General features: G+C 57.2%; 1 protein-coding gene across 2 annotated transcripts in view; it reads right to left on the reverse strand.

Annotated features, from left to right (window-relative positions):
* Window positions 1-12,189: 12,189 nt before the first annotated feature.
* The window catches only part of UBE2G2 (ubiquitin conjugating enzyme E2 G2), a 28,465-nt gene continuing 17,307 nt past the window's right edge, over window positions 12,190-23,347 (reverse strand). For both annotated transcript variants that reach the window (XM_068547192.1, XM_068547193.1), the window contains 3 exons: window positions 17,073-17,191; window positions 14,248-14,388; window positions 12,190-12,920 (listed from right to left, as the gene is read on the reverse strand). In XM_068547192.1, the coding sequence (XP_068403293.1) occupies window positions 12,808-12,920; window positions 14,248-14,388; window positions 17,073-17,191 (373 nt within the window). In that variant the 3' untranslated portion in view covers window positions 12,190-12,807. The remainder of the gene's footprint in view (window positions 12,921-14,247; window positions 14,389-17,072; window positions 17,192-23,347) is intronic.

Here is a 23,347-nt window from a genome sequence, read left to right on the forward strand (position 1 = left end):
GCAGAACTAAACGCCAGGCGCGTGTGTGCCAGACGGTCGAGCCAGGTCCACGACCTGCAAGTGGAGCGAGGGCAGTGCCCCCACAGAATCTACCAGAATGCGCAGACCAATTACAGGTGAGCTCCGCAGACAGGAACAGCCCCGTAGAAGCTCCGGTCCTTCTAACACTCCGAGAGGCTTCACTCCCTGGGATTTGTGCCTCTGACCTGCCGTGGGCCCCTGAGCTCAGGCAGGACACGTGTGTCACTCACTCTCGGGGTTCCTCGGGTTGCAAAGAACAAAATCTGCCCCTGGGGACGGAAGTGGATGGAGGGCTCCGGGGTCACGGGGCCACAGGAAGTCTGTCCCGAGGGGGATGTGCTTGGGATGCGTCTGTCCTGGGACCCTCGGCTCAGGGCTCCAGCCCCCGAGGCACGGCCCTAGTGGCTGAGGCGTGGATTGCAGGCTCCCCGTCCCACCGACGGCAGCCATGGAGGAAGGCAATTCCCAAAGGGCGCTGGGGGGGGGGGCATTGCCAAAATAGGGGAGAAGGGGCCCAGGGCCCAAGCAAGCACCTCACATGTCACACCGCCGCAGCTGTCCCCGTCCCCCCGGCCGCCCGGCCGCCCCAGCCAGCAGCCTTAGTCCCCTGCCTCTGCTCCTCCGCGGATCCATCGGCAAATCCCGTGCGTTCTCCAAAACCAGCCTCGACTGCCTCCAGTCTCCATCTTCTCCGCCCACAACCCCCTAGCACGGCCTCCAGCTGACCCGGCTTCCGTGCCCCCTGCCCCACCCGTCCCCCGCCAGCAGGAGGGGCCTTTGAAGACGCCACTCCACGCGGGTGGCTCCTGGGACCTCGATGGCCCCACCACCTGCGGAGGGACAGCCACGCTGGACACGCCGCCCACGGGGCCACGTCCGGGCCGCTCCGTCCAGCCTCACCGGGGCGCCCCATTCCCAGCCATCCCTGTGCACGTTTGCGTGTGGGCATGTATGTATGCATGTGCCTGTGCACGCGCGTGTGGCTGTCTAACCAGTAAGGACAGGGCCCCACGAGATTCCGAGGCCTGTGCGTCTCCTCCAGCCGCAGGTGATGAGCGCTGGGGGCAGGCCCAGCTTTGATGGGATCTGGGCAGACCAGGTGCGCAGGGCAGCTGCAGGTGAGGGAGGGAGCTGGACAGGTTCCGAGCACGACTGACTCCTGGAGGGTCATCGCTAATGAGGGGCTGGCGACTGGTCTGGACACGCGGTGAGCCCGCCTCTGTGTGTGTGTGTGTGTTTGTGTGTACATACATACACGAGGGTGAGGGTGGGGCTCCCCATGCCGGTGCTCTGGGCAGAGGTGGCGTTGGAGGCACCCTGGAAGGCAGCGTAGTAGAAAGTGCCCGTTACTCAAGGCCTCCTGCCCTCGAGGACCCCGGGGAGGTCAGCCCCGAGCCACAGTGGGCGACGGCGGTGACAAATGACAATAACCACAGACACGGGTCCTGTTTACGTCGAGCCCCTGAGCGCCAGGCTCTAGCTCCAGCGAGAAGGATCCAGGCCCAAGCCCAGGTCTGGCTGCTCCCGAGCTAAGTTCTCAGCCACCCCTGGGCAGCTGTGCGAGGCCCTCCATGGGGACTCCACGGTCTGGCCTCAGGACGAGCCCTCCTGGGGTCAGTTTCAATCACTACGTCACAGCCAGCAGGGCGGCTCCTCGGGGAATGGGACGCGGGAGCCCCTACAGCAGCACACGAGGCTCTGCCTTGAGGACAAAGGCTCTGGACTTGAAGCTGGGCCGAAGGAAACAGAGGAGGAGCCGCAGAGAAGGACGCCCCTCCCTGGGGGCCCCAGGTGCGGGAGGCTCCCGAAGCTGGGACATTCACGCCATCAAGGAGGCACCAGGCCAGTGCTGGGAAAGGGGACCGCTCGTTCCATGAACACTTACGGGGCAGGGGATCCAAGCCAGGCCCGGCTCTCTGCACAGGGCAGGAGGCCATCATGTCCCCCAGATTCACACACTGAAGCCCCAGTGTGATGGTTTTTGGAGGTCATGAGGGTGGGGCCCCAGCGGGATTCGTGTCCTTGAGAGAAGAGGGGGAGACCAGAGCTTCCGCTCCTGCCCTGAGAGGACACGACAAGGAGGCTGCAGGCCAGGAAGAGGCTCCTCACCAGACCCGACCGTGCAGGCACCTGGCCTCGGCCTCCGGGCACCAACCCACGACAAGTGAACATCCGTTGTTCAAGCGGCCGCCCGTGCATTTCACGTGGCAGTGCCATGCCTTCCCCATGTGTCTCCATAGAGACAGACAAGCGACTAGACGGAAGGGTGGGGTGCTGGGGCAGACAGTGGTGGGGGTACAAAAAACACCCCCCAGTGCATTCAGGGCTGAGTGACAACAGGAGCCCACGGGGGGGTGGGGGGGAGGAGGAAGGGAGCAGGAAGGCGCCCGGACCTGGGAACCCGGGCTCGGCTGGACCTGGGAACCTGGGCGTCGGCTGCCCAGCCTGGCTGAGCCCTCACGTTGGAAGGCAGGGCTCCTGAGAAGAGGTGGGACACCCCGCAAAGGGCTACACTCTCTGGGTGACCACAGTCCCGAATGCAGCGAGTCTAGGAAGGTGGCCCTCAACGCAGCAGAGCCAGGGACCCTGTCCTGGAGGAGTGGCAGGCACGGAATGCTGGGACAGGAGTCAGGGCAGTCACACTTACTCATGTGCATTTGCAAAATTTAAAAGGAAACAGAGTTCAAAAATATGCATACAGCTGAGCGAAATCTTGGCTGGTCCGCTCCTCCCCAGCAGACATCACAGACCCCAGGTGAGCCCATGGTCAAGTGTAGGGAGAGGCTCCAGGGGAGGGAGGGGATGAGAGGAGAGTCCTGATCTAAGACCGGCCACCCCCCAATCCTTCCAGGCCCGGGAGGCCCCATCCTTGTCCCGAGCCCTGTGGGTGACTGCTTCTGGCCAGTGGGCTGTGAGCGAGGTGACCGCATCCCAGAAGGGTAGGTGGCGGGGGTGGTCCTGGCCCACGTGTCAGGCACCTGCAGGTCACACTCACTGAAGACGGGGAGGGGACACCCGCGAGGGACCCAGCACTGCCCAGTGCAGCCGGCACACCCAGGCCCCAGGCTCAGGCCCTCATCCCGGGAAGGGCTGGCCTGTGGCTAGTACGGCTGCAGAGCTGGGCCTGGGCCCCGGAATGACGGGAGGAAACTCCGGGCGTGAGAGGACCAGGTGAGTTCACCTGTCCAGTCCTGGCCACAGAGCAGTGCGGGTCTGGCTGCCCGGCGCTTCCTCCCGTTCTGATGGGTGATAGGTCTCGGCGTCCTCGGGGCTTCGCGGATTTGCAGCCCTTGCTGCTGAGACCCAGAGACCTTTCTCGTGATGTAGTATCCTCTAGATGCAGGCCCAGAAGGACACCTGGCTCCTCCTTCTCCTCAGTCTTCAGATGGCAAGTCGTTCCTTTAAAGCACCTTCAATAAGATTTAACTGCATTTTCAAAAGAATTAGATTTTCAAAAGCTTAATTTTAATAATTTTGATTTCCATGTTATAATCATTAATTATATTTGTATTTTGCAAATCATGTGTTATAATTTGCACTTTCACTTTTAATAGGTACCTTTGAATACCTCAGAAGAGAACTTTTTGAAAACACTGAAAAGTACTTTGTCATTTATCTTTCTATTTAACTTTACTTATTTGATGGAAACGTATTCAAGTTTTGTACACTCTGAATATAATCACAGCTGTTAAGAATATTTTAGAGCAACACTGTCAATAGATATTAATTTAGTGAAAATCTTGAGTATGACGTGATTAGTGATTCTGTTGAAACGAGGGCAAGAATATACATTTTATGGGATAAATGCACAACAACGAGGGAATAAACCATGTCTGTGTTCATTACACATCCGACGTCACCAGCTCACCAACAGAGGCCCCAGACCCAAGCGGCCACAACTAAACTGTGCTTTCGTACCTTGCCGTCGACACCTCCTGGTCGGGATGGGGACAGACGTGTCTTACTTCACGTTTTATTGTCTCCCCTTCGTCCTTCCCATGCGCAGACACCCCCGTCCCCGCCACCTGCTGGCTCTGAGCCCCTCCCTTCCTGGAGGGGCCGTGCAGGGGAGGAGCCCCAGCCGAGAGCCCCTGCAGACCCCCCGGACCGGGATGGGCAGCGAGGAGTGGGCCCGCCCCCCGGCCATCCCGGAGCCCCGCAGCCACCTGGCCGCAGCACGAGTGGTCACCCAGGCCACATCTGGAGACCCCGCAGGCTCCTGCGTCAGAGGACGCCCCTCCCTGGAGCGCTGGGCTGAGGGGCCGGCCAGTGCCCGGGCAAGCCCACGGGGCTCCGGGCGGGGGCCCCAGTCTCGGCCACCGAGGCAGCCTGGCATGTGCCGATGCACCGGGGACCTCGTCTGCCACCTACGGTCAGCAGGGACGCAGCCGGTGGGCAGGGGCTTTGGCGGGTCCCGGTCCTCCGGATGAGGCTTGGGCCCCTCCCCCGGCGGCGGGCAGCCGTCTCCCCGGCGACCGCAATCACCTGGAGCCAGGCGTGCGCAGGCTGGCAAATCGCAGGTGATTCATGTGGCTAATTTCTTTATGACAATCAGGCTAAATTAGGTTAATTATTTTTTAATGATTCTCTCGAGGGTACATGAAAATACTTGAAGCCAGTCCACAAACGTGGAGCGCTGCCGGGTACGGGGCGCTATCTGATGGACGGGATGCCAGCGGCAGGGAGTGCCAGGGGTGGGGGATGGCGCTGAGGCCAGGCCTCTGCCCTGCTCCGGGAGGGGACTGAGGGCCCCTTGCGGGGTGTCCAGGCACTTAGATGTGAGTGTGTGCTCCGGGCACTGTCTGCTTGCCCAGCCCTGCGGCCCCTCCCTCGATAAGCCTGGACACCAAGACCTGGGTCACCAGCGGGCCCCTGGGTGCCGTCACCATAGTGGGGTCCCCACCCCAGCTCCTCCGTCCTGGCCCCCTCGTCCCACCCACCCTCTTCCATTTAGCAGCACAACTGAACTTTCTAGATCAATCTAGAAACCGTGGGATGCAGGGCCCCCCCCCCCCCGCCTGGCTCCTCCCCTGAGACTTCAGCCTTCCTGACCCCCACCCCTGGTCACAGCCCTGCTCCGGGCCACCTGCCAGCTCAGCCATCCCTCCGGAATGTTCTGGCTCCCCCAGCTAACCCTGCAGGGGAGCTCGGGGGGCTGCACACAGCCAGACAGAGCACCGGCCACGGCTGGCTCCTCCCGCCACCAACGCAGAACCTCTGGCAGCCAAGGTACCCCCACTGCCCCAGGCTGCCCCATGAACCGCCCCCTCGCTCACCACTCCATCACTGTGGCGGGAAACCCTGCCCTGCTCCCATGGCCCGTACCTCCTGGGCAGGCTACCCCACGGACGCTGGGTGCCCTCCGTGCACTAGTCGCTGACCACACCCGCCACGGTCCCCGGGCCAGGCACACCTGCACGGTGGCCTTGCCGCGTCGGGGGTTCTGGTTCTTGCTGCTTTGGGTCTTTGGATGGGCCTGACACCAAGGTCTGTGCGAGGCCCCCAAACAGAGTGTGGGTTCATACAGAGGACGGTCGGTCAAAGCCAAAAAATAATGTGAAACACACTTTAAAAGTAACCTCCAGGCGTCCAGGGTGAGAGAGAAGATGGTGCAGCAACATGCCCCGGAGCAAGGATGGCTGACAGCTGCTCAAATCTGGCAGACACACAAACTTACACACTCACAAAGCTCCATGACACCCAAACAGGACAAACTCAAAGGGGCCCAGGGCCAGACTCATCCCATCAAGAGAACCAGAGACGGAGGCCAGGGCCTGGAAGCCGTCAGAGGGACGGAGTGCTCAAGGGACGGCAAGTCCAGCCACGAGGGTTCCTCGCCGGATGTGGAGACCAAGAGGCAGCGGGGACGGCGAGTCCAGTCTGAATCCCACGTGGGATGCAGCATCTCCGGGAACAGGGGCAAAACCAACAGGCTGGGAGGAAAGAGACGAGGAGGACGTCCTCAAGGCAGAAAATGTCACCAGGGGGACAAGGCCCCAGAGGCCGGGGCAGAAAACAGAAAGAGTGAACATCTCAACAAGGATAATACGTTACTTGTCTCCTTGAAAGTCTTTAAAATAACTAAATCCTGAAAGCAAAAACCAGAATATCGTCTGGGTGACACCCCCCCATGTGCACATGTGACACGGATGACAAATGGGGGGGTCCTGCACGGCTGTACGGGTTCTGGGTGTCACTTAAAGTGGTAACTTATTAACATAGACTGTGCAAAATAGGCATGTCTACTGTAATCCCTAGAGCAATCGTTAGAAGATTAATACAAATAAATATATTTTAAAAGCTAACAAACTAAACAGAATACTAAAAGAGATTCAAATAACCTAAAAGAGGGCAGGAAAACAGGTACAAATACCCCAACCAGAGGAGCAGACAGAAAGCAAATAAAGCTGTAGACCAGATCCAAGCACTTCAATGACTTTATTAAACAAAAATATACTAATTAAAAGAGAGATTGTCACATCGGATAAAAATAATAAAAACAGAGAAACAAGACCCCAATACATGCTATCTATAAGAAATCCACTTTAAATATAATGCTATATATGGCTTAAATGTTAAAAAAAAAAAAATTCCCCAAAGAAACCAGCAAGTCCAGATAGTTTAACAGGTAAGTTCTACCAAACTTTCAAGAAACAGGTGATCCAGTGAGAAAAAAGGACAGAGACTCCCCAAACTACCCTTGAGGTCAGTCTGACTCTGATGCCAAAACCAAGACACAGAGAGGAGAAGCCAACCCGCTCCCTCGTGAGTGTAGCCAGAAACCCCTCAGCCAAACGCTGCCAATCAAGTGGAACAGACAATTTCAGGAAGAACATAGCGGATTACCCCACAAACACAGGATGGTGCAATTATAGAAAAATCCAGAAACGCAACTCACTTTACGGATTAACAGGAAAAGGGTGCTCATGGGTGCAGGCGGGCGGCAGGGGCGGGGCAGGCATCATCAGAGCAAGTGAAGTCTGAGCAGCGCCCCGAAAACTACCCGGAGCGGGTGCTGCCTCTCAGCATGGGGAGGGGGTCGGGGGGCAGGCTCTCCTGGGCAGTCCTGTCCTCCGGTGACCGGCAGCCCTCGGGCTTCATGGCACAGGGGCCGCAGGACTCAGCGTGTGCTCTGAAAGGCGAGTGATCTGGGGGGAGCTTCTACTTCCCTGCGGCGACTGGCAGCCCCACTCCATGGTGCCCTCGGCCCTGGGCAGCAGCGTGATGACACCCAGCGGGCACCTCGCTGTGCTTGTCCACCCTGATGGCACGTCCACAGCGGGGAGCGCTGATGCGACGGGGTGGCCCCGGCCGACGGGGGTAAGAGGAGACAGAGATCTGCGCTGAAGGGCAGGCTCCATTCTCTCCAGAGGCGTTCCAGAGACCCCCAGGGGCCCTGGCTCAAGTACGCATTGTGACCACTCCCTCGACCACCCACGGGCCCCAGCCCAGAAGAAGGCCGGCCGCGAGGCCCCCCTGTGGGCCCCACCTGCAGGGTGCGCTGAGCCCCGGCCCGGCCCACCCCTCCTCCCTCCGCTACCCTGGTTCAGGCCCCGCTCTCAGGTGCCTTGGGCCAGGTTTGGCCGAGGGAAGCTCCAGCACGTCCCCGTGGCCCGGAGGAGAGTGGACAGATGGAGGATTCACTCCCACCCTCCCCCGTTGCTGGTCCCTGGCTGGCGGCCGGTCACAACCCGGTGACCTCAGCTCCGGCGCAGCAGGGCTAGGACGCCCTCCATCTCTCGCCCAGGCCTCAGGGTCCCTGTAAGACTGCCGGGATCCCGGCGGTGCCCAGGGGGTGCAGGGGCGGGACGTGAAGGCCACGCTCCATCCTGCCCCGCATGGCCGGACCTCGGTGGTCTCATCCTCCCTGGATACCGAGGGTCCAGCGCGGGCGCCGGCGCTCCCCCTCCACCAGCCTTCAAGGCCCAGAGGCTTCTTGCCCCGGAGGAGCCCCATGCGGGCACACGTGGGGTGGGGGCACCGGCCCGGAGCAGGCAGGGCAGGGCTGGGCGAGGTGGTGCCCAGGCTGCAGGTGGGGCCTCCCTGCCACCCGTCGCCCCATGGAACTGCTTCACGGGCGGGAACTAGTCCAGCAGGGAGAACCCGGTGAGAATCCCCACGTCTGCTCTGCCCTGAAGCTGCAAGTGTTCCCGCGTCTGCTCTGCCCTGAAGCTGCAAGCGTTTCCTGTGGTTCCAACTCGTTTAGTGCATCACCCAGGATTTCCAAAAGCCACCGGCAAAAGACAATCCTCGGTCTCATCTCCACCGAGTCGGTTCCAGCGTCAGGTCCTCTGCCGGGAAGGTAAGCCCACATGCGCGCACACGCTCACGCCCGCTTGAAAGGGACGTGTCGCCACCGTTCCCTGGAGCGAGCACGAGTCACAGGGACGTCCAACCGCTCACACAGCTCCGCCGAGCCGCGTGGGGTGGGGACAGACCCCACCCGCGGCCCCCACTCAGCAGGCCGGGGTGCCCTCACAGTGCTGCTGCCAGGGCCCAGTGGGAGCCGCTCGGACAGGGCAGCCCACGGCCGCAACGCAGCGACCTGCGCGGAGGGACGGAGGTGATGCCGTCTCACCGCCCCCCACCGCCATGTCCCCCGCAGCCTGCGCCCCTCCAGGGGCCGAGCTCAGCTCCTTGCAGGGCTGGATGCCCAGGCCTGGGGCCCATGAACACGTCCACCCTTGTCGGGGCCCCTGAAAGGAGATGACACCGCCAAGCCGCCCTGGGACTCGAGGGAGGGCCTCCACGGCGCGGCTGCCCCCCTGCTGGCTCCGCGAGCGCCCCCAGTGTCACAGCAGACACTCCCCGCCCCGGGGACCTCTCCCTGCCATGCTCCGTGCGTTTTACACGTTGTCCTTCACGTGACAAGTGTAGTCAGCAGAGAGGGTGAGGCCAAAGACGCCCCACATGTCGTGTCCGAAGGGCAGCAGGTCGACTCGCCCCAGCAACGCTGCGACCGCGGGGCCACAGCGGAACCTGCCCGGGCGCCGCGCCCCACGGGCGTTCAGATGAGGAGCCCGGGGCGGCGGGGGCCTGCCAGCTCACTGGGCTGACGAGGGCCGCGGAGACGCAGGCAGTGGCGGGCTCCGGGGCCCCACCCTAGGACGGAAGGAGGGGAGCAGCCAGGCGGGGGACAGAGCACTGCTCCCCCCGAGGCTGCGGGCGCTGCAGACAGCTGCGGGGAGTCTGCGCCCAGGGCACACGTGGCAGCCCCCAGCAGGGCAGGCGCTGGTGGAGAGAAGCTCAGGGTGACAGGGCTGGGGGCCCAGGCAGATGGTGCTAAGGGGAGGCTGGAGGGGCGGCCTCGGTGACCCGGCCGGGCTGGCATCCTCAGGAGCTGGGCTTCGCTTGAGCGGGGAGGTGGTGGGCCCGGGATGAGGCCACACCCAGGACACAGGCCAGATGCCGCGGGGCCCGGGCGGCGGGGGCAGGGCTTGGGGACATGGTCAGGGGTGGGGAAGGCACACTTCTGCCTCTGCAGGGACTGGACCGTGGTTCCGTGCCCTCTACAAAGGCCAGTCCAGTGTCCTGCTGTGCTCTGAGCTGACTTCCAGGGCTGGGGCATGGCCTTCTGGCCACATGGCCTACGGTCAGGCCTTGGGGGGGAGGGGGGAGTGGCAGCAGGCAATCCTGAGCCTCCCCCGTGTAACCAGGGTGGGTTCTGTATTCCACCCAGGAGCCCTGACTGACGCACAGGACGAATGCATCACACCAGCACGACCTCTGAAAAATCAGCAACCTGACCTGTACAAAAACCAGACGGAGAGCAGCCACAGCCCACACATGGGAGGGAAGGGTGGAGTGGACCCTGGGGGCTCCGTGTTTCCAGTCATCCGGGGCCACAGGGCCGGCAGGGATGCGCCCCTCCCCCCAGAACACGCCCAGGACAACGCAGTGGGGCTCCCACACCCAGAAGATAAAACCCCGGAACTCCCCTCTCTGTGCCCGGAACCAGACTGGCAAACAGGAAGACAAGGGTGGGCATTCACCTCAAATATCCAAACATTTGCGGAAGACCAATGCCATGGAGAAGGGGCACCAAACACAACACATGAAAAATGAAACACAAAGAAACCTAACAGAGCAAACCAACCTTTTCAATTAAATCTAATTAAAATCCCCAAAGGGGAAAAGTTCAGGATACCTGTGCGGGAAAGAGCACAGCTGGCCTGGGACGGCGTCCTCAGGCAGCTGGGGATGTGCGCTTGGGGAGGGGGTCCCACGTGGTGGGACAGGAGCGCCTCACTGGCCTAAACAATCTGCACCACGGTATGGCGTGCGCTGCACACCTGCTCTCCCTTGGGGGGCTGGAGTCTTGGTGCCAGGCAGAGGGTACCCACGTGACCAACCCCAGATTAAAAACCCTGGGCGCTGGTCCCCCAGGAGCTCCCTGCTGGGGAGTCAAGCGCACCCCGTGTGGCTCCGCTGGGGGTGTTCGGGAGGCCTGTGCCTGGTGCCCCCCAACCCCTCCCCACACCACGTTCCCTGTGGTGCTCGAGTCCCTGGGCCTTTGGCTGTAAAAGTGGTCCCACGGAACCACTGAACATGGGGGTGGTATCGGGGACCCCAACTCACGATCACATCAGAGATCTTCAATAGTAAGAAGTATGCTGGAAACCCCTGGGCAAAAGGCAGGATGAAGGCTGCTGGAGGGCGGGCCAAGCCCCTGGCCCGGACACGGCGCAGAGGGCGTTGGGGGAGAGGAGGCCGAGGGACATAAGCAGGCTCACGTCAGCAGCCGTGACGAGACTGGAGACTCGAGAGCAGGACAGAAGCGCCACCTCCGCGCCTCCTGGTCTCTCCTCGCCCGACAGCCGTCTCTGCCAACACTCACAGGTCAAGGAAAGGCCGAGGGTCAGGGGAGGCTGGTGAAAACGTCTGCAGACCCCAACAGGGACACCCGGGAGTTCCAGGGGAGACCAGCGGGCGGAACGAACAGGAAAGAGCAAAACTTCCCGAAGCTCACGTGTCTTGGGAAGGAGGTGGTAGTGGGAGTCCTGGCGGCTGTGCCACCTGTCGGGGGGCACCCCCGCCACCCGCCGGCCACGGGGTTCCCATACGATTATATTAAAACACGGCAGAGAAAACACTGCTCGGGACAGGGGGAAAATATAGCTTTATTTTACCATAGGAATTAATAAACTCCGTCACAGAATAATGACACCATGGGACTCCTTCTCTTTTGTTTCATTTAATAAATACAAATGAATAAAAATACTTTCTTTTGCAAAGAGACTGCCTCTCTTCCTTCTCCAGATTTCCTGAGCCCCCGTGGCCGCAGGCCCACACTCCACCACACCCACCTCTTCCTCTCTATGGAGAGGGCTATGTCCCATCCAACACGCCCGCAGATACTATGTAGGTACACTACCTCTCCTTTCCCCGTCCCCTTCCGAATGCAAGTCCTCGTACTGCATTTCAACTTGTAAATGATTCCCTTCTGAGAAGGAGAGTCTGGTTTCCACAGAAGCCCTTTAGCCAGTACCACGTAACACCAAGAAATGAGCGAGGTTTCAGTAAAAGACTCCTGCCCACGGGCACATTACGAAAGGGAAAGGATAATGTAAAGTAAAATGTACGTCTTGTAGACTGTCCCTTATTTCAAAAATAGAAACTCCTATTTAAATTTAACCTGTTTGAAACAGGCCAAATATTTGACTGCACGCAACAGATCTGTTATTGCTTGAAACGGAGCCCCGGCCCCGCGGCTGAGCTACCCACGCCGGAGGAATCCAGACCACCTCAAAACCACGAGCCGCAGCTGAGCGCCCCCCACCGGCCCGGGGACCCCGGGGACGCCGTGTGCCACGCTCCCACGAGCGCCGGTCAGGTCTGGGATGCAGCACACCTCCGTGCCCTGCGCTAACGGCAGCGGCCCTTCCCAAGTGGCGAGAACGGTTTTGTCCCAACAGTTAAAAGTTCCTGCTGCAGCCACCACGTACAAACGCTTAGAACTTTCCAGTTTTCAGATTGGAATAGAAAAGCTCCGACACACCCAGAAGACACTCTGACTAAAATCTCGGTCTCATGTGCCCCTGCTCTGGTAAACGCACTAGGAACTGAGACACGAGCGTAAAGTGTGATCAACACCAGCAGGGAAAACGCCGGTCTTCATGGCCAGCAGGAAACTTCTTTTCTATGTGCCCCATTTTTCATTAGTCCACATTTTAAAAAAGTATTTATTTCCTGAAAGTATTTCTAAATGTGATTATTTGTAACATACAACAAATGAAAAATGTGACTAGATTGCAAGAAAAAAATCTGCTTGTAAAACAAAGTACTGAAACAAAGTCATGTCCTCCTCATGGGGGACACGGGAGCCCGGAGGGGCCCCCAGGGACAGCCGGCCGCCGCCCCCCTCCTGGGCTGCAAGGCCCCGCGTCTTCGGAAGGAGTGGCACTGGTTCTAGTCTCTGGGGGCCGGCGCGTACGCCCCGCCCCGCTCCGCACTAAGTGCTGGGTCCGCAGGCACGTCCGCTGGAGAGGTAGTGGTGACAGCTCCCATCATCCCCCTGGGCCACCTCGGCAAGAACGAGGGGTGGGTCCCTCAACTGCACCCAGCTGTCATCGTCCTACAGAAACCATCACTGCAGAAGAGAAGGCTGTTTGGGGTGGGAAAGGTAGAAAAGAAATAGATGCTGTGGTTCTGCAAGCTTGCCTTTTTTGGTACCAGCACAGAGTGTCACTGTCACTAAGTGTTTTGGAGGAGAAACTCCAAAATCTGCTCGGTGGTGTGCCTGCACGCACGCGCGGGCACACGGCTGTGCACACACGTGGGCAAGGCTCAGAGCCCCAGCGATTTCTGCACGATCTGTTTGGCGATCTTGTAAAACTGTTCCCGGTCATCCCGCCACATTTTGGAGGCATCCACGTTGGCCCCGCTTTCATCGTTGGGCTCTGAAAGAGAAGGAGAACCTCCACGTGAAAGGGGCTCAAGAAAGAAGGACCTGGCAAGACCTCCCACCCCCTGGAAGGACACCAGTGATCTTCCCAGAGAGGTAACCGGAGACAAACCGGAAGCACCGAGGGATGTGGAACTCCGGGCAAGGACATCAGTTCTGTGGAGACAAGAGCCTTCTCCTGAGGGGTGGGGCTGAGCAGCGAGAGGGCAGCGGACAGACCCACCCTCAGGGCTCCTCCACCCACGCCTCCCAAGGGCCCACACCAGCCAACTCGGCCTCACTCAGGAGGCACCAGCCGAGCAGATCAAGCGGCCGCTGTGGGCCTCCCCCTCGGGCCTCCCGCTTGGCCACCAGCTCCCTCCGTTTGATGCTCCTCTGTTTCACGGGTGCTCTCTTCCCCCGGGGCCGCCGGGCCGTTCCTCTCTCGGCTCCCTCCCCCCACGTGCTGTCCCTCACCTCCACGGCCAGTCCTCGGAGAGCCCCCGTCAAGGCAGCCACTCACACAACACCCCGAACTCTCGTCTCCCCCGAATCCTGCTCCCTCTGGAGTCCTGTCCCCACAGTCAGCACCCCTCCACCCCGCAGTGAGGGCAGGAGCAGGAGTGCCCCCAGGACACTGAGCCCTAGAGCCGGAGTCTCCAAGGTCCCCCTCCCCAACCTCCCCCACCCTCTTGGCCTGGGACCCACCCCGCCTGTTTCAAGCACGTGGGCTGCAAGGGCGATCCGTGGTCTAACAGCCCCACGAGCGAGTGTCAGCTCCGGGCACGTGCAGGTCCACAGGGCGCCCCGCCCCCAGCCATACCAGTCCTGGCGACGCCCCCAGAGGGTCCACGCCCCCCACCAACCTTGTTAACTCCCACATGTTCTACACTCACCTCGGGAAGTGGCCTCTGTACCCTGATCTCAGGATTTATCACAGTGTCCTGCAATAGTCGGTGGCTGTGAAAGTTCCCTGAGAATGTGGGGCCTTAAGGTTGGGGTCAGTGTCACCTGAGCTTTACAGCCCAGGACACGGCGTCTGCAATATAGCGCCCACTGAATGAATGAAATGCCCACGGATACTCATGGCCAACAATGTGATACGCACGAGACCATCTTTACATCCGTAATTATAAAAAGCAGCTTACGCTTGGAGAAGTGTGTACGAATAGCATTACATGAAAAAGCAGAAAAGAAAACAGTATATACCGACTCCTCACGGCGGACAGGGAGCTGTAAGACAAGGGTTAACGAGGAAAGAGAAGCAGCACCGAGCGTCGGGTCGGGTCTCCCCCCTGGACGCGAAGCTGCGGCGTGTCAGGAGCCGGCGGGGCGGCCGTTACCTGCCAGCATGCTCACCACCGACAGCAGGATCTTCTCCACGCTCTGCACGGGGCTCCACCGCTCGGCGCTGCTCTCGTAGCCCATGGGGTCGTCGCCGGGAGCGTGCAGGATGGAGATGCAGACTCTGCCGTCGGGGTAGACTGCGGGGTCAGAGCACACCCGGTGAGCGGGGGGTAGACTGCGGGGTCAGAGCACACCCGGTGAGCGGGGGGACGGGCCCGTGACAGGGCGCTCGGTCAGGCCCGCAGAGAGAAGGCAGCAAGCGGCGCAGACACCGAAACGGAGCTGTCTGCACGCGGCACAACCTGCGGCCCCAGCGCCACGCTCACGGCCATGCTCGTGTCCGCGCGCTCCCCGCGGGCCCGGCCGGGCTCCCAGGGCACCGCCCACGCACGGACAGGGTGCTGGGCCGGTCTGAACAGTTCTAGTATCAGGGGGTGACTCCACCTTCATATGGATTTTAAAAGCATTATATCCAAAGGGGATAAATGAAAGGCTACCTGGCAGCCAGATATTCCACCAAAATATCTCATGTAATTAGGACTCTTCACAACACTCCTCATAAAAAGTTTCTTAGATATCCCTCGTTCTGCCATTAAATCCCTGAAATGGACTGTGTAAAATATACGTTGCCATAGCTGGGAAAAACGCTACAGGAATTACGTAAATATCCAGAGAAAGACAGACACCAAGATTTCTCTTGGTAACTTACAGTAACAGAAAAACGACCGCCTGTCTTCTCTGGAAATCAGCTGTGCCTGAATCTAAATGCATCTCCCATCAACAGCATCCCTAACAAGACCCTCAAGATCTGATTCAAGAAAAATAAATTTTCAATTCAACGTCTGGGGTTGGTCCTGTCAAAAAGGTCAAAAGCATCTGTTATCTTTCTTTTAACACGTACTCGGGGAAATTCTCAGATGATTCAGTACATGCTCAGATATCCAGGAATCACTTGTAAAACTGTAAGGCTATTAAGCTATAATAATAAGAATACCAGACAATTTTAAATAAAGTTAATTCACCCTCACTCATGAGCTCAGCATTTCGTGACCATTTAGAAATGTGAGTCGTTATAAACAGCCTTTCTTTTACACCTGGTCCCTCGTTTTCCTCGTGCATCCCTTGTTCTAGTGGTTTCTGCGCTTTGAAACTGTACCGCAAACTCTCACTGAAGGGTTAGGAAACCACGCGCGATCTGTCTCAGACACCAGGATGTCCGTCTGAAGTCCACACACACGGGACCTGGCGCCCAGAATGCTCTGAACAGTTCTCTCTGCCACGGACAGAGAGGAGGTGTTGCAGAGTTCTCAACTTCAGTGTCACTTCCTCAAGGTGACAGCACCATGTGATGACACCGCTGACCCCAGAAACATCAAAAAGCAGCTGTGTCCCTGCCACCCCCCCCCCCACATCAGCGTCACTTCCTTACCCTCCCGAGTCCCCGCCCGGCCAAGTCCCCGCCCAGCCGCAGCGCTTCAGCGCCAACAACTCCCGCTGGTGCCAGGCTGGCGGTCTCCCCTCCAGGCCACGGCAGCGACCCAGCACGCGCTCCGCTCCACCGCCAGCCTGCACCACAGTCACCCTCCAAAGGCCATGCTGGTCCCGCCCCCCCTCACGCTCACTCCCAGCCCCTCAGCGGGTCTCCACTGCTCCTCGGATAAACATCAAAGTCCTTAATGCTGACCGAAAGGCCTGAACCGGTCTGGCCCCTCCCCCTCCCTCCCCACACTGGGCCTCTGCACCTGCTAGACCCCCTCCCCGCCCCAAACAGACCCCTGGGCAACTCCTACAGCTCCTCCTGCAGGTGGTGGGTTCAACCACCAACCCTGCAGGTGCCTCCCTGGCCTCCCATGTGGTTTCACATCTCCCTGTATGATTCCTTCATCAGCGTCCATCGCTGCCCTCAGACTGGGAGCTCCTGACCGTCCAGCCCCCCACCTCTGACGGTCTGCTCACCACCCCATCCCAGCAACTCTCAGTGAATCTGCTGGATTATTTTTTTAAGTATTTATGGACCGACCAATTTTTATGACATTGGTAGACCTACTGAATAGCTCTTCTCAAAAATAATTTTTACAAAATAAGAGTAACACATACCCACCTACGGTAACGCCAAATTTAAAAACTATTTGCATTGATTACCTGAACATCAAAAATAATATTATCAGGCTATTCTTAGTACACACATAATTCAATCAGTTTACTGGCCATATCTGTCTTTAAACCACATCACAGATGTCGTTCTAAAGAATGTATTTATCTTCAATATAATCTTATTATTTATTTATTTATTTTTGGCTGCATTGGGTCTTCGTTGCTGCGCGCGGGCTTTCTCTAGTTGCGGCGAGCGGGGTGGGGGGGCTACTCTTCGTTGCGGTGAGTGGGATTCTCATTGCGGTGGCTTCTCTTGTCGCGGAGCACGGGCTCCAGGCGCTCGAGCTTCAGCAGTTGTGGCACGTGGGCTCAGTAGTTGTGGCACACGGGCTTAGTTGCTCCGCGGCATGTGGGATCTCCCTGGACCAGGGCTCGAAGCCGTGTCCCCTGCACTGGCAGGCGGATTCCTAACCACTGCACCACCAGGGAGGCCCTTATCATTTATTTTTTAATTACCCATAATCCTCTTCATAGTTGCATTTTATGATTAATCACCTTGAACTTGCTGACTTCCTCAATCAACTCTTCTGACCATAATGAATTTTTAAACTTTGTATTATGGAAAATTCCAAACACAGAGCAAAACAGCAGTATACCATGAATGCCCACATGCGCACAATCTCTAGGCCTCTCCTGGAACCATCGAAACTACTTCAAAAGCACTTACTGTTGGGATGAAACATCTCACAGGTAAATCTCATCTTTGGAGGACTTAACGGGTAATCAAGTGGGAAACTCAGGATGGCAGGAAAAACCCCAAACTCAAAACAGGTGTCTTCTGGGCCCCTAAAAGATACAAAATACAGAGACAGAACTTCAAGGTAGATTTTTTTCAATGTCTACCACACTTTAGAAACGAGTTAAGGAAATATCTATTGCTTTACAAATGCGCATGAAAAGATTATCTAAATACTATAATAACGATGAATTGGTATTTTTTTATGGTTGGAAAGTAACGTGTCATTGTTCTGTTCCAATCAGGTTTAAATCACAAAGACCGGATCACAGGCACAGTTTTCACATTAATAAGGTTGAGAGTGGGGCAGCAACACCTGCTGAAAATGACGGGATCAGAGAAAAGAACTGCAGCCGACACTGCAAGATCGCAGGGATTCTGTTTTTCTATGTGGTACGATTACATTTTAGGATAAAGATAAAAATCATGGTACATGTTAGAGCAGGATTCTATTGTACTAAATGAATGAGGGGTTAAGAGTTGTTACTTCAAAGGCTATTTTTAATCTTTAAATGCGCCTGAGAAGTGGTTTGGTAACCTTCGAGAAACAGGTACAGAGCACACACAGATCACCGTGACGCTCGCGCGCACGTGCGTCAGCCGCAAGCCCTGACCTGCAGGCCTGGGCTCGTGCCACATCCTGGGACGACGCAGTCACCTGAGTCCTCACCGTCACCAGGCACGTGCCTGCCTGCCTGCCTGCCTAAGTTCACGTCCTCCTCACGTGGAAAAATGGCAGAAACGGGCCAAACCAGTTCCAAAGTCCTGTCAAATTTTAAAGCTCTATATGTGTAAATGAACACTATCTTGACCAATAGACAAGACGCGAAGGCCAGCCGGAGAGGGAGGGGGACAGCAGCCCAGCTCGCACCGTAACAGACAGAGGGACGCCTCCTCCCCTCACAAACGTCCTTTATACAACATGCACGACAGCAGTTTAAAATCTAAGACCACCCTTCCTCTGTACATTTTTATCAGGAGGCAGAGCTGCTGAATGACAGCTACACACAGCGACACCAGACAAGCACTCTGGGAAGACGGGTCAGTTCAACAACGAAGAAGAATCCCGTTCTCTTTCTGGGCGCGGAGAGGGCAAGGCCCCAAGCGTGTAACACACGAGCCCCGAACCAGCACAGGGGCCGAGACCCCGCGCTACAGCAGCAGTTCAAGTAGACAAAAAATTCTCAAAGAAAGTGTGCAGGCAGCTTCACTTCCACCCGGTGACAACGCCCAGGGATTTCGACGGCACCAGCGCAGTGGAGGCCAGGACTGCATCACGGGGTGCGGAGCGGGGTGGTAAAATGGCCAAAACAAGAACAAGGCAGGAAGTGTTTGGTGGAGCCACATTTTTTTCAACTGAAGACACACATCTGGATTCTGAAAACTGTGTCCTTGCTACTTTTGGGGAAACCAAGAGTGGAAAGCTACTCTGTCGTGGAGGGATGAGCGTCCCCGGACAGCGGCACCCAGAGCCCCGGCAGGAAGCAGGGACAGGACGGCCGCACGGAGAGGCGAGCTCGGGGGCCGGGGCTCCCCGACAGCCGCCCTCCAAGCCCTCCGCTCTGAAGGGTGTCAGCGCCGACGGCAGGGGAGAGCCTGCGCCCCCCCGCCCCTCTTCCAGCCTACAACTCACAGTAGAGGATAAACACCACAGCGCTGGCCCTCACATGGCCTCCCGAGGGAAGGTGCCAGGAAGCAGTGCTGTCACCTCAGCGAGGGTCACCTGACTCAGGCCAGGTTCCCGGGTCGGGTGGCTCAGGAGGGAGCAGAGGGCAGCTCAGGCTGCTGACCCAGGAGCCTGCGAATCAGGGCTGCGGCCACACCACGAATGCTCGCAGCGCCTCGGTATTCCTGGCACCTCCAAGTTAGAACGGAAAAGAATGTCTGGGTAGTTAAGTGTTTTTGGACTGAGCCAAATGGTATTTTCTCAAGACTTTGATATTTGCTCAGGTCTTTGTTTCTCATAATAGAGCTTTCTTTAAAATTAAAAAAAAAACCAAAACCCACTAGGTCGTCCATAGCTTCAGAAGCAAGATCAAACATTTCCTGAAGTGCTCCCACATCTGAAACATCAAAGCCATTTTCAAATGCTCTGGTTTGCTACTGGTTTGAAACAGGGGCTTCTTTCTCTTCCAGAATGCCCAGTGCCTTGGCCCAGCATACAGGTGCGCCCACGTGCACGGGGGCCTGCCCGCTGACTTCATGGAAAACGCTATCGAGTAAATTCCTGGACCAAGACGGGCGATATAATTAGCGTTATTTTTGGACACGCTTTCCTGTCATACTCAGGACAGCCTCACTCCTCTTTCACCAAAGAAGGCCTCACCTCGAAATCAAATTTATCTGAGGCAAATACAAACTCTTCAAAGCCTGCAAGATATTTTCTATCTTAATTGATTAAAATAACGGCCTAAATTATTTCAGAGCTCTGAGGCAAGTGTTTTATTTATTTTCTGAGACTAGTATTAAGAGTAAAGCAGAACGCCCTTGCTCCCCTCTGTAAAGGCAACAGTGCACTCTGACTTCCCGGCTTCAGGGGAGCGAGAGGCCAGGGAGCCAGCACTGGGGGAGTAGCACCCACGCTCTAAGCCCAACCAGGGCCCAGCAACGCTCACTCCTCCCAAAGGGCAGCGCTGGCTCAACACCCGCAGCCACGCGCCGTCACTGGTGGTCGGTCACTTGCAGAGCCAATAAAAACTGGAGACACGCTTGGTTAGTCTTTCAACATTAAACTCGAATGAGGCACCGTGCTTTGCCTTTCATCTCTAAAACTGTACGGAGAGAACAAAAGCAGCCCACGGCCTGCATACTGAAGGCGGCAGAGAGGCCAGAGTGCTCCACCGTGGAAGCTGGGTGTGTCCGGGCATCAGTGAGCCATCTGCCCGCCAGGCATGTTCCGGGGCCGCAGCCCGCACGTCACTCCAGCTGCGGCAGGTGTGGAAGAAGCTGTTTTTGCGCTGTTCTTTTGCAAGTTTGTCACAGCACACAGACAAAATTCTCAAACATACATACGAGGCTTGAAATAATGGAGACCGTAAACCCATTCACTAGCGCACACTTGAACTGGATTACCAAGGGACAGTTATTCTCCAAAGCCATTGACCACTTGAAGCATAAAAAAGAAGGGCATACTGCTTCACAAACACCCTCCAGCCCAGGCGAGGGTGTCACTGCCCTCGCTCTCTCGCTGCAGAACCCACACGGAGCACCCGGCGGTGGCGAGAGGGGGCCTGGCGTCAGAGCAGGGGCGCCACCTCCTTCCTGCGCCCCTGGCTCCGCAGCTCGGCCGAAGCTTCTTGCCAAAGCCCCCACCTCCCCAGTGCAGGTGGGCTGCAAGCACAGCCCCCAGGCCAGGGGCTCTAGAAGCCACGACTCCAGCTCCGGGGTGCCCTGCTGTGCCTCTAAGCCCCCAAGTCACTGAAGGAGCGCCTGTTGCGTGAGGGTCACCCCGCCAGCAGCAAGGCTGCACAGAAACTGACCGGAAGGTCCCGCTCACAGGACCTTCACACCGGCAGGAAAGCCAGGACGGGCTGCAGGGAGCTGTCATCCCGGCGACAGTGCCCTCGCTGCCTCTCCCCTTGGGAGCCTGGTGGTCTCAGCTGGACTATGTGTCTACACCCATCTGGCACCAGCCCTGACTCAGCGCCGAGTCTCTGGGGATGGACCCAAGAGCCGCTTTCCTCTTTTGTTGTGTGCTAAGCACCCTAGCGATCCTGATGTAGAGAACCAGCGCTGGTTAAACTGTGAGGGAGGAAAAGGACAGGGCCTTCCATCTCAGGAAAGCACGGTGGTAACAAATACAGGCTTCCTTCCATATAATTATGGGTCAACTGATTCCGACAAAGGTCCAAGGCGATTCAATGCAGGAAGGATTTTCTTCTCAACAAATGGTGCAAGACAATTGGACAGCCACATGCCAAAAAATGAACCTGGCTCCTACCTAATGCTATACTCCAAAATTACCCAAAATGGGCCAAAAACCTAAATTTAAGAGCTATAAATATAAAACTTCTAGAAGAAAACACAAGAGAAAATCTTCTCAATCTTGGGTTATATGACACCAAAAGCATAATCTATACAAGGAAAAACTGCTGAACTGCGTTTCATTGGAAATGAAAACCTTTGCGTTTCAGAGGACCCCATTAAGAAAATGAAAAGGAGGGACCTTCCCTAGCGGTCCAGTGGTTAAGACTCCATGCTCCCAATGCAGGGGGCATGGGTTTGATCCCTGGTCAGGGAACTAAGATCTCGCATTCCACACAGCTCGGCCTAAAACATAAAAAAGAAAAGAAAAGAAAAATGAAAAGGAAAAGGAAAGCTGCAGAATGGGAGAAAATATCTGAAAATCATATTGATACATCTGATAAAGGACTCTGTACCCAAAATACATAAAGAACTCTTAGGACTAAATAAGAAGACAACCCAATTAAAAAAATGGGCAAAAGTTCTTAAGTTCACCAAAAAAGATAGGTGAATGGCTCATACGCCCATGAAAAGATGCTCAACAGCATCGGTTATTAGGGCAATGCAGTCCAAACCCACGAGACCCACCTCACACCCAACAGGACAGCTGGCATCAGACACCACCAAGAGGGTGAGGAAGTGGAGAGCTGAGAACTCAGCACTGCGGGTGGGAGTGTAAAATGGTGACACGACACGCCGGGAGGCCCACTCCTGCGCATCCAGCCGAGGGAGGGGGAAACCCGTCCGCACAGACTTAGGTCCCGTGTTCGCAGCTGCACCGTCACAACAGCCGAAGAGGGAAGCAGCCAAATGCCCGTCGACGGGTGAGCGGGTCCATTCCCGGTGGACACAGCTCGGTGGTGACGGAAAGGAGCCGCTCCCACAGGCTGCACCGGAACCTCGAAGACACCACGCCCAGGAAAAGGAGCCAGACACCGAAGATGCTGTATCGTGTGATTCCACTTGCAGCAGAAGTCCAGAAAAGGCAAATTGACAGAGTCAGAGAGCAGATCAGAGGGTGCCCGTGGCTGAGGGGGACTGAGTGCACAAGGGCATGAGCACGTGTCTGGAAATGATCTAAAAGTGAAGTGTGATGACTGCAAAACTCTATAAATTTAATTTACTAAAAATCATTGACTTGTGCACTTAATACAGGTGAAACTCTGCATGTAACTTCTATCTCAATAAAGCTATTGAATGCACCCGGCCACACCAGGCTGAGAGATCAGCCTCAGCACCACTGCCACCTCGGGCGTCCTGGGCACGGCAGGGCGCTCAGCGCTCTCCCACCCGGGGCCAGTAGAGATCTCCCCCTGCTACCCTGTGTGACAGCCACAATGTCTCCAGACACTGCCCAAAGTCCCTGGGGGCGAGGCCACACCTGGTGACAACACTGGTCTAGACCCGTCGTCCAGCGTCTGCCTGAACCATGGCAGTGCTGCCGGCATCCTGCTGATTGGATGTCCGTAACTTATACTGGACAATGACGTTTCCACTTTCTTTTATGACTGCAGTGAATGTTGTAATAAACTTCCTCACACAGAGGTTTTCCTAACAGAATGTCTGATGAAGACATTCCCAGGGTGGGAACCACTGGGTCAGAGAACATACAGTGCAAATTATAAACATCTATTGTAGTATCTCAGGTTTATCTGAGCAGGCACAATCCTGACAGGAGCCAGGCTTCTGTAAAGAAGAAAGGCTGGTGCGGAGGGCGGTGCCGTGACCGTGGCCTGGGCACCCAGCATGAGCCAAGCACGGCCTAGGAGGAGCCGCAGCCGGGGGAATCCTCCCCGCCGCAGGTGTGAACCAGCTGGGACCCAAGTGCGCCAGCGGAGATGCGGGGATAGGGTCAGCCAAGGGCTCCCAACCGCTGGGGAAGGGAAGGGCCTTCTCATCTCACCACAGCCTCGGGGCCCTAATCTGGAGACGGGACAGCGGCTCGGCCACAGACCAGGCAGGGAGGTCACCATGCAGCTGCTTGAAGAAACCTGGGGCAGGACAGAAACGGGGCAGCAAGACGCCAAGGGCTTCACGCCTCTTCCAGCCACGGAGGATAAACCGCCGTCCTGCACGGCAGGGCTCCTCCTGTCCTGCAGAAGCTCGCGTCGACCCTCCACAGCTGCCACGCCGCAGCCAAGGGCCAACGAGGTTGCACAGGCCAGAGACCCTGCAGCTGGAAGAGGTGGAAGTGAAGCCACTGGTCTAAAAAGGTGTCGAGGCTCTGTACTGATCCTAATAAG

The sequence above is a fragment of the Eschrichtius robustus genome, chromosome 6, assembly GCF_028021215.1.
Source record: "Eschrichtius robustus isolate mEscRob2 chromosome 6, mEscRob2.pri, whole genome shotgun sequence".
Classification (NCBI taxonomy): Eukaryota; Metazoa; Chordata; class Mammalia; order Artiodactyla; family Eschrichtiidae; genus Eschrichtius; species Eschrichtius robustus.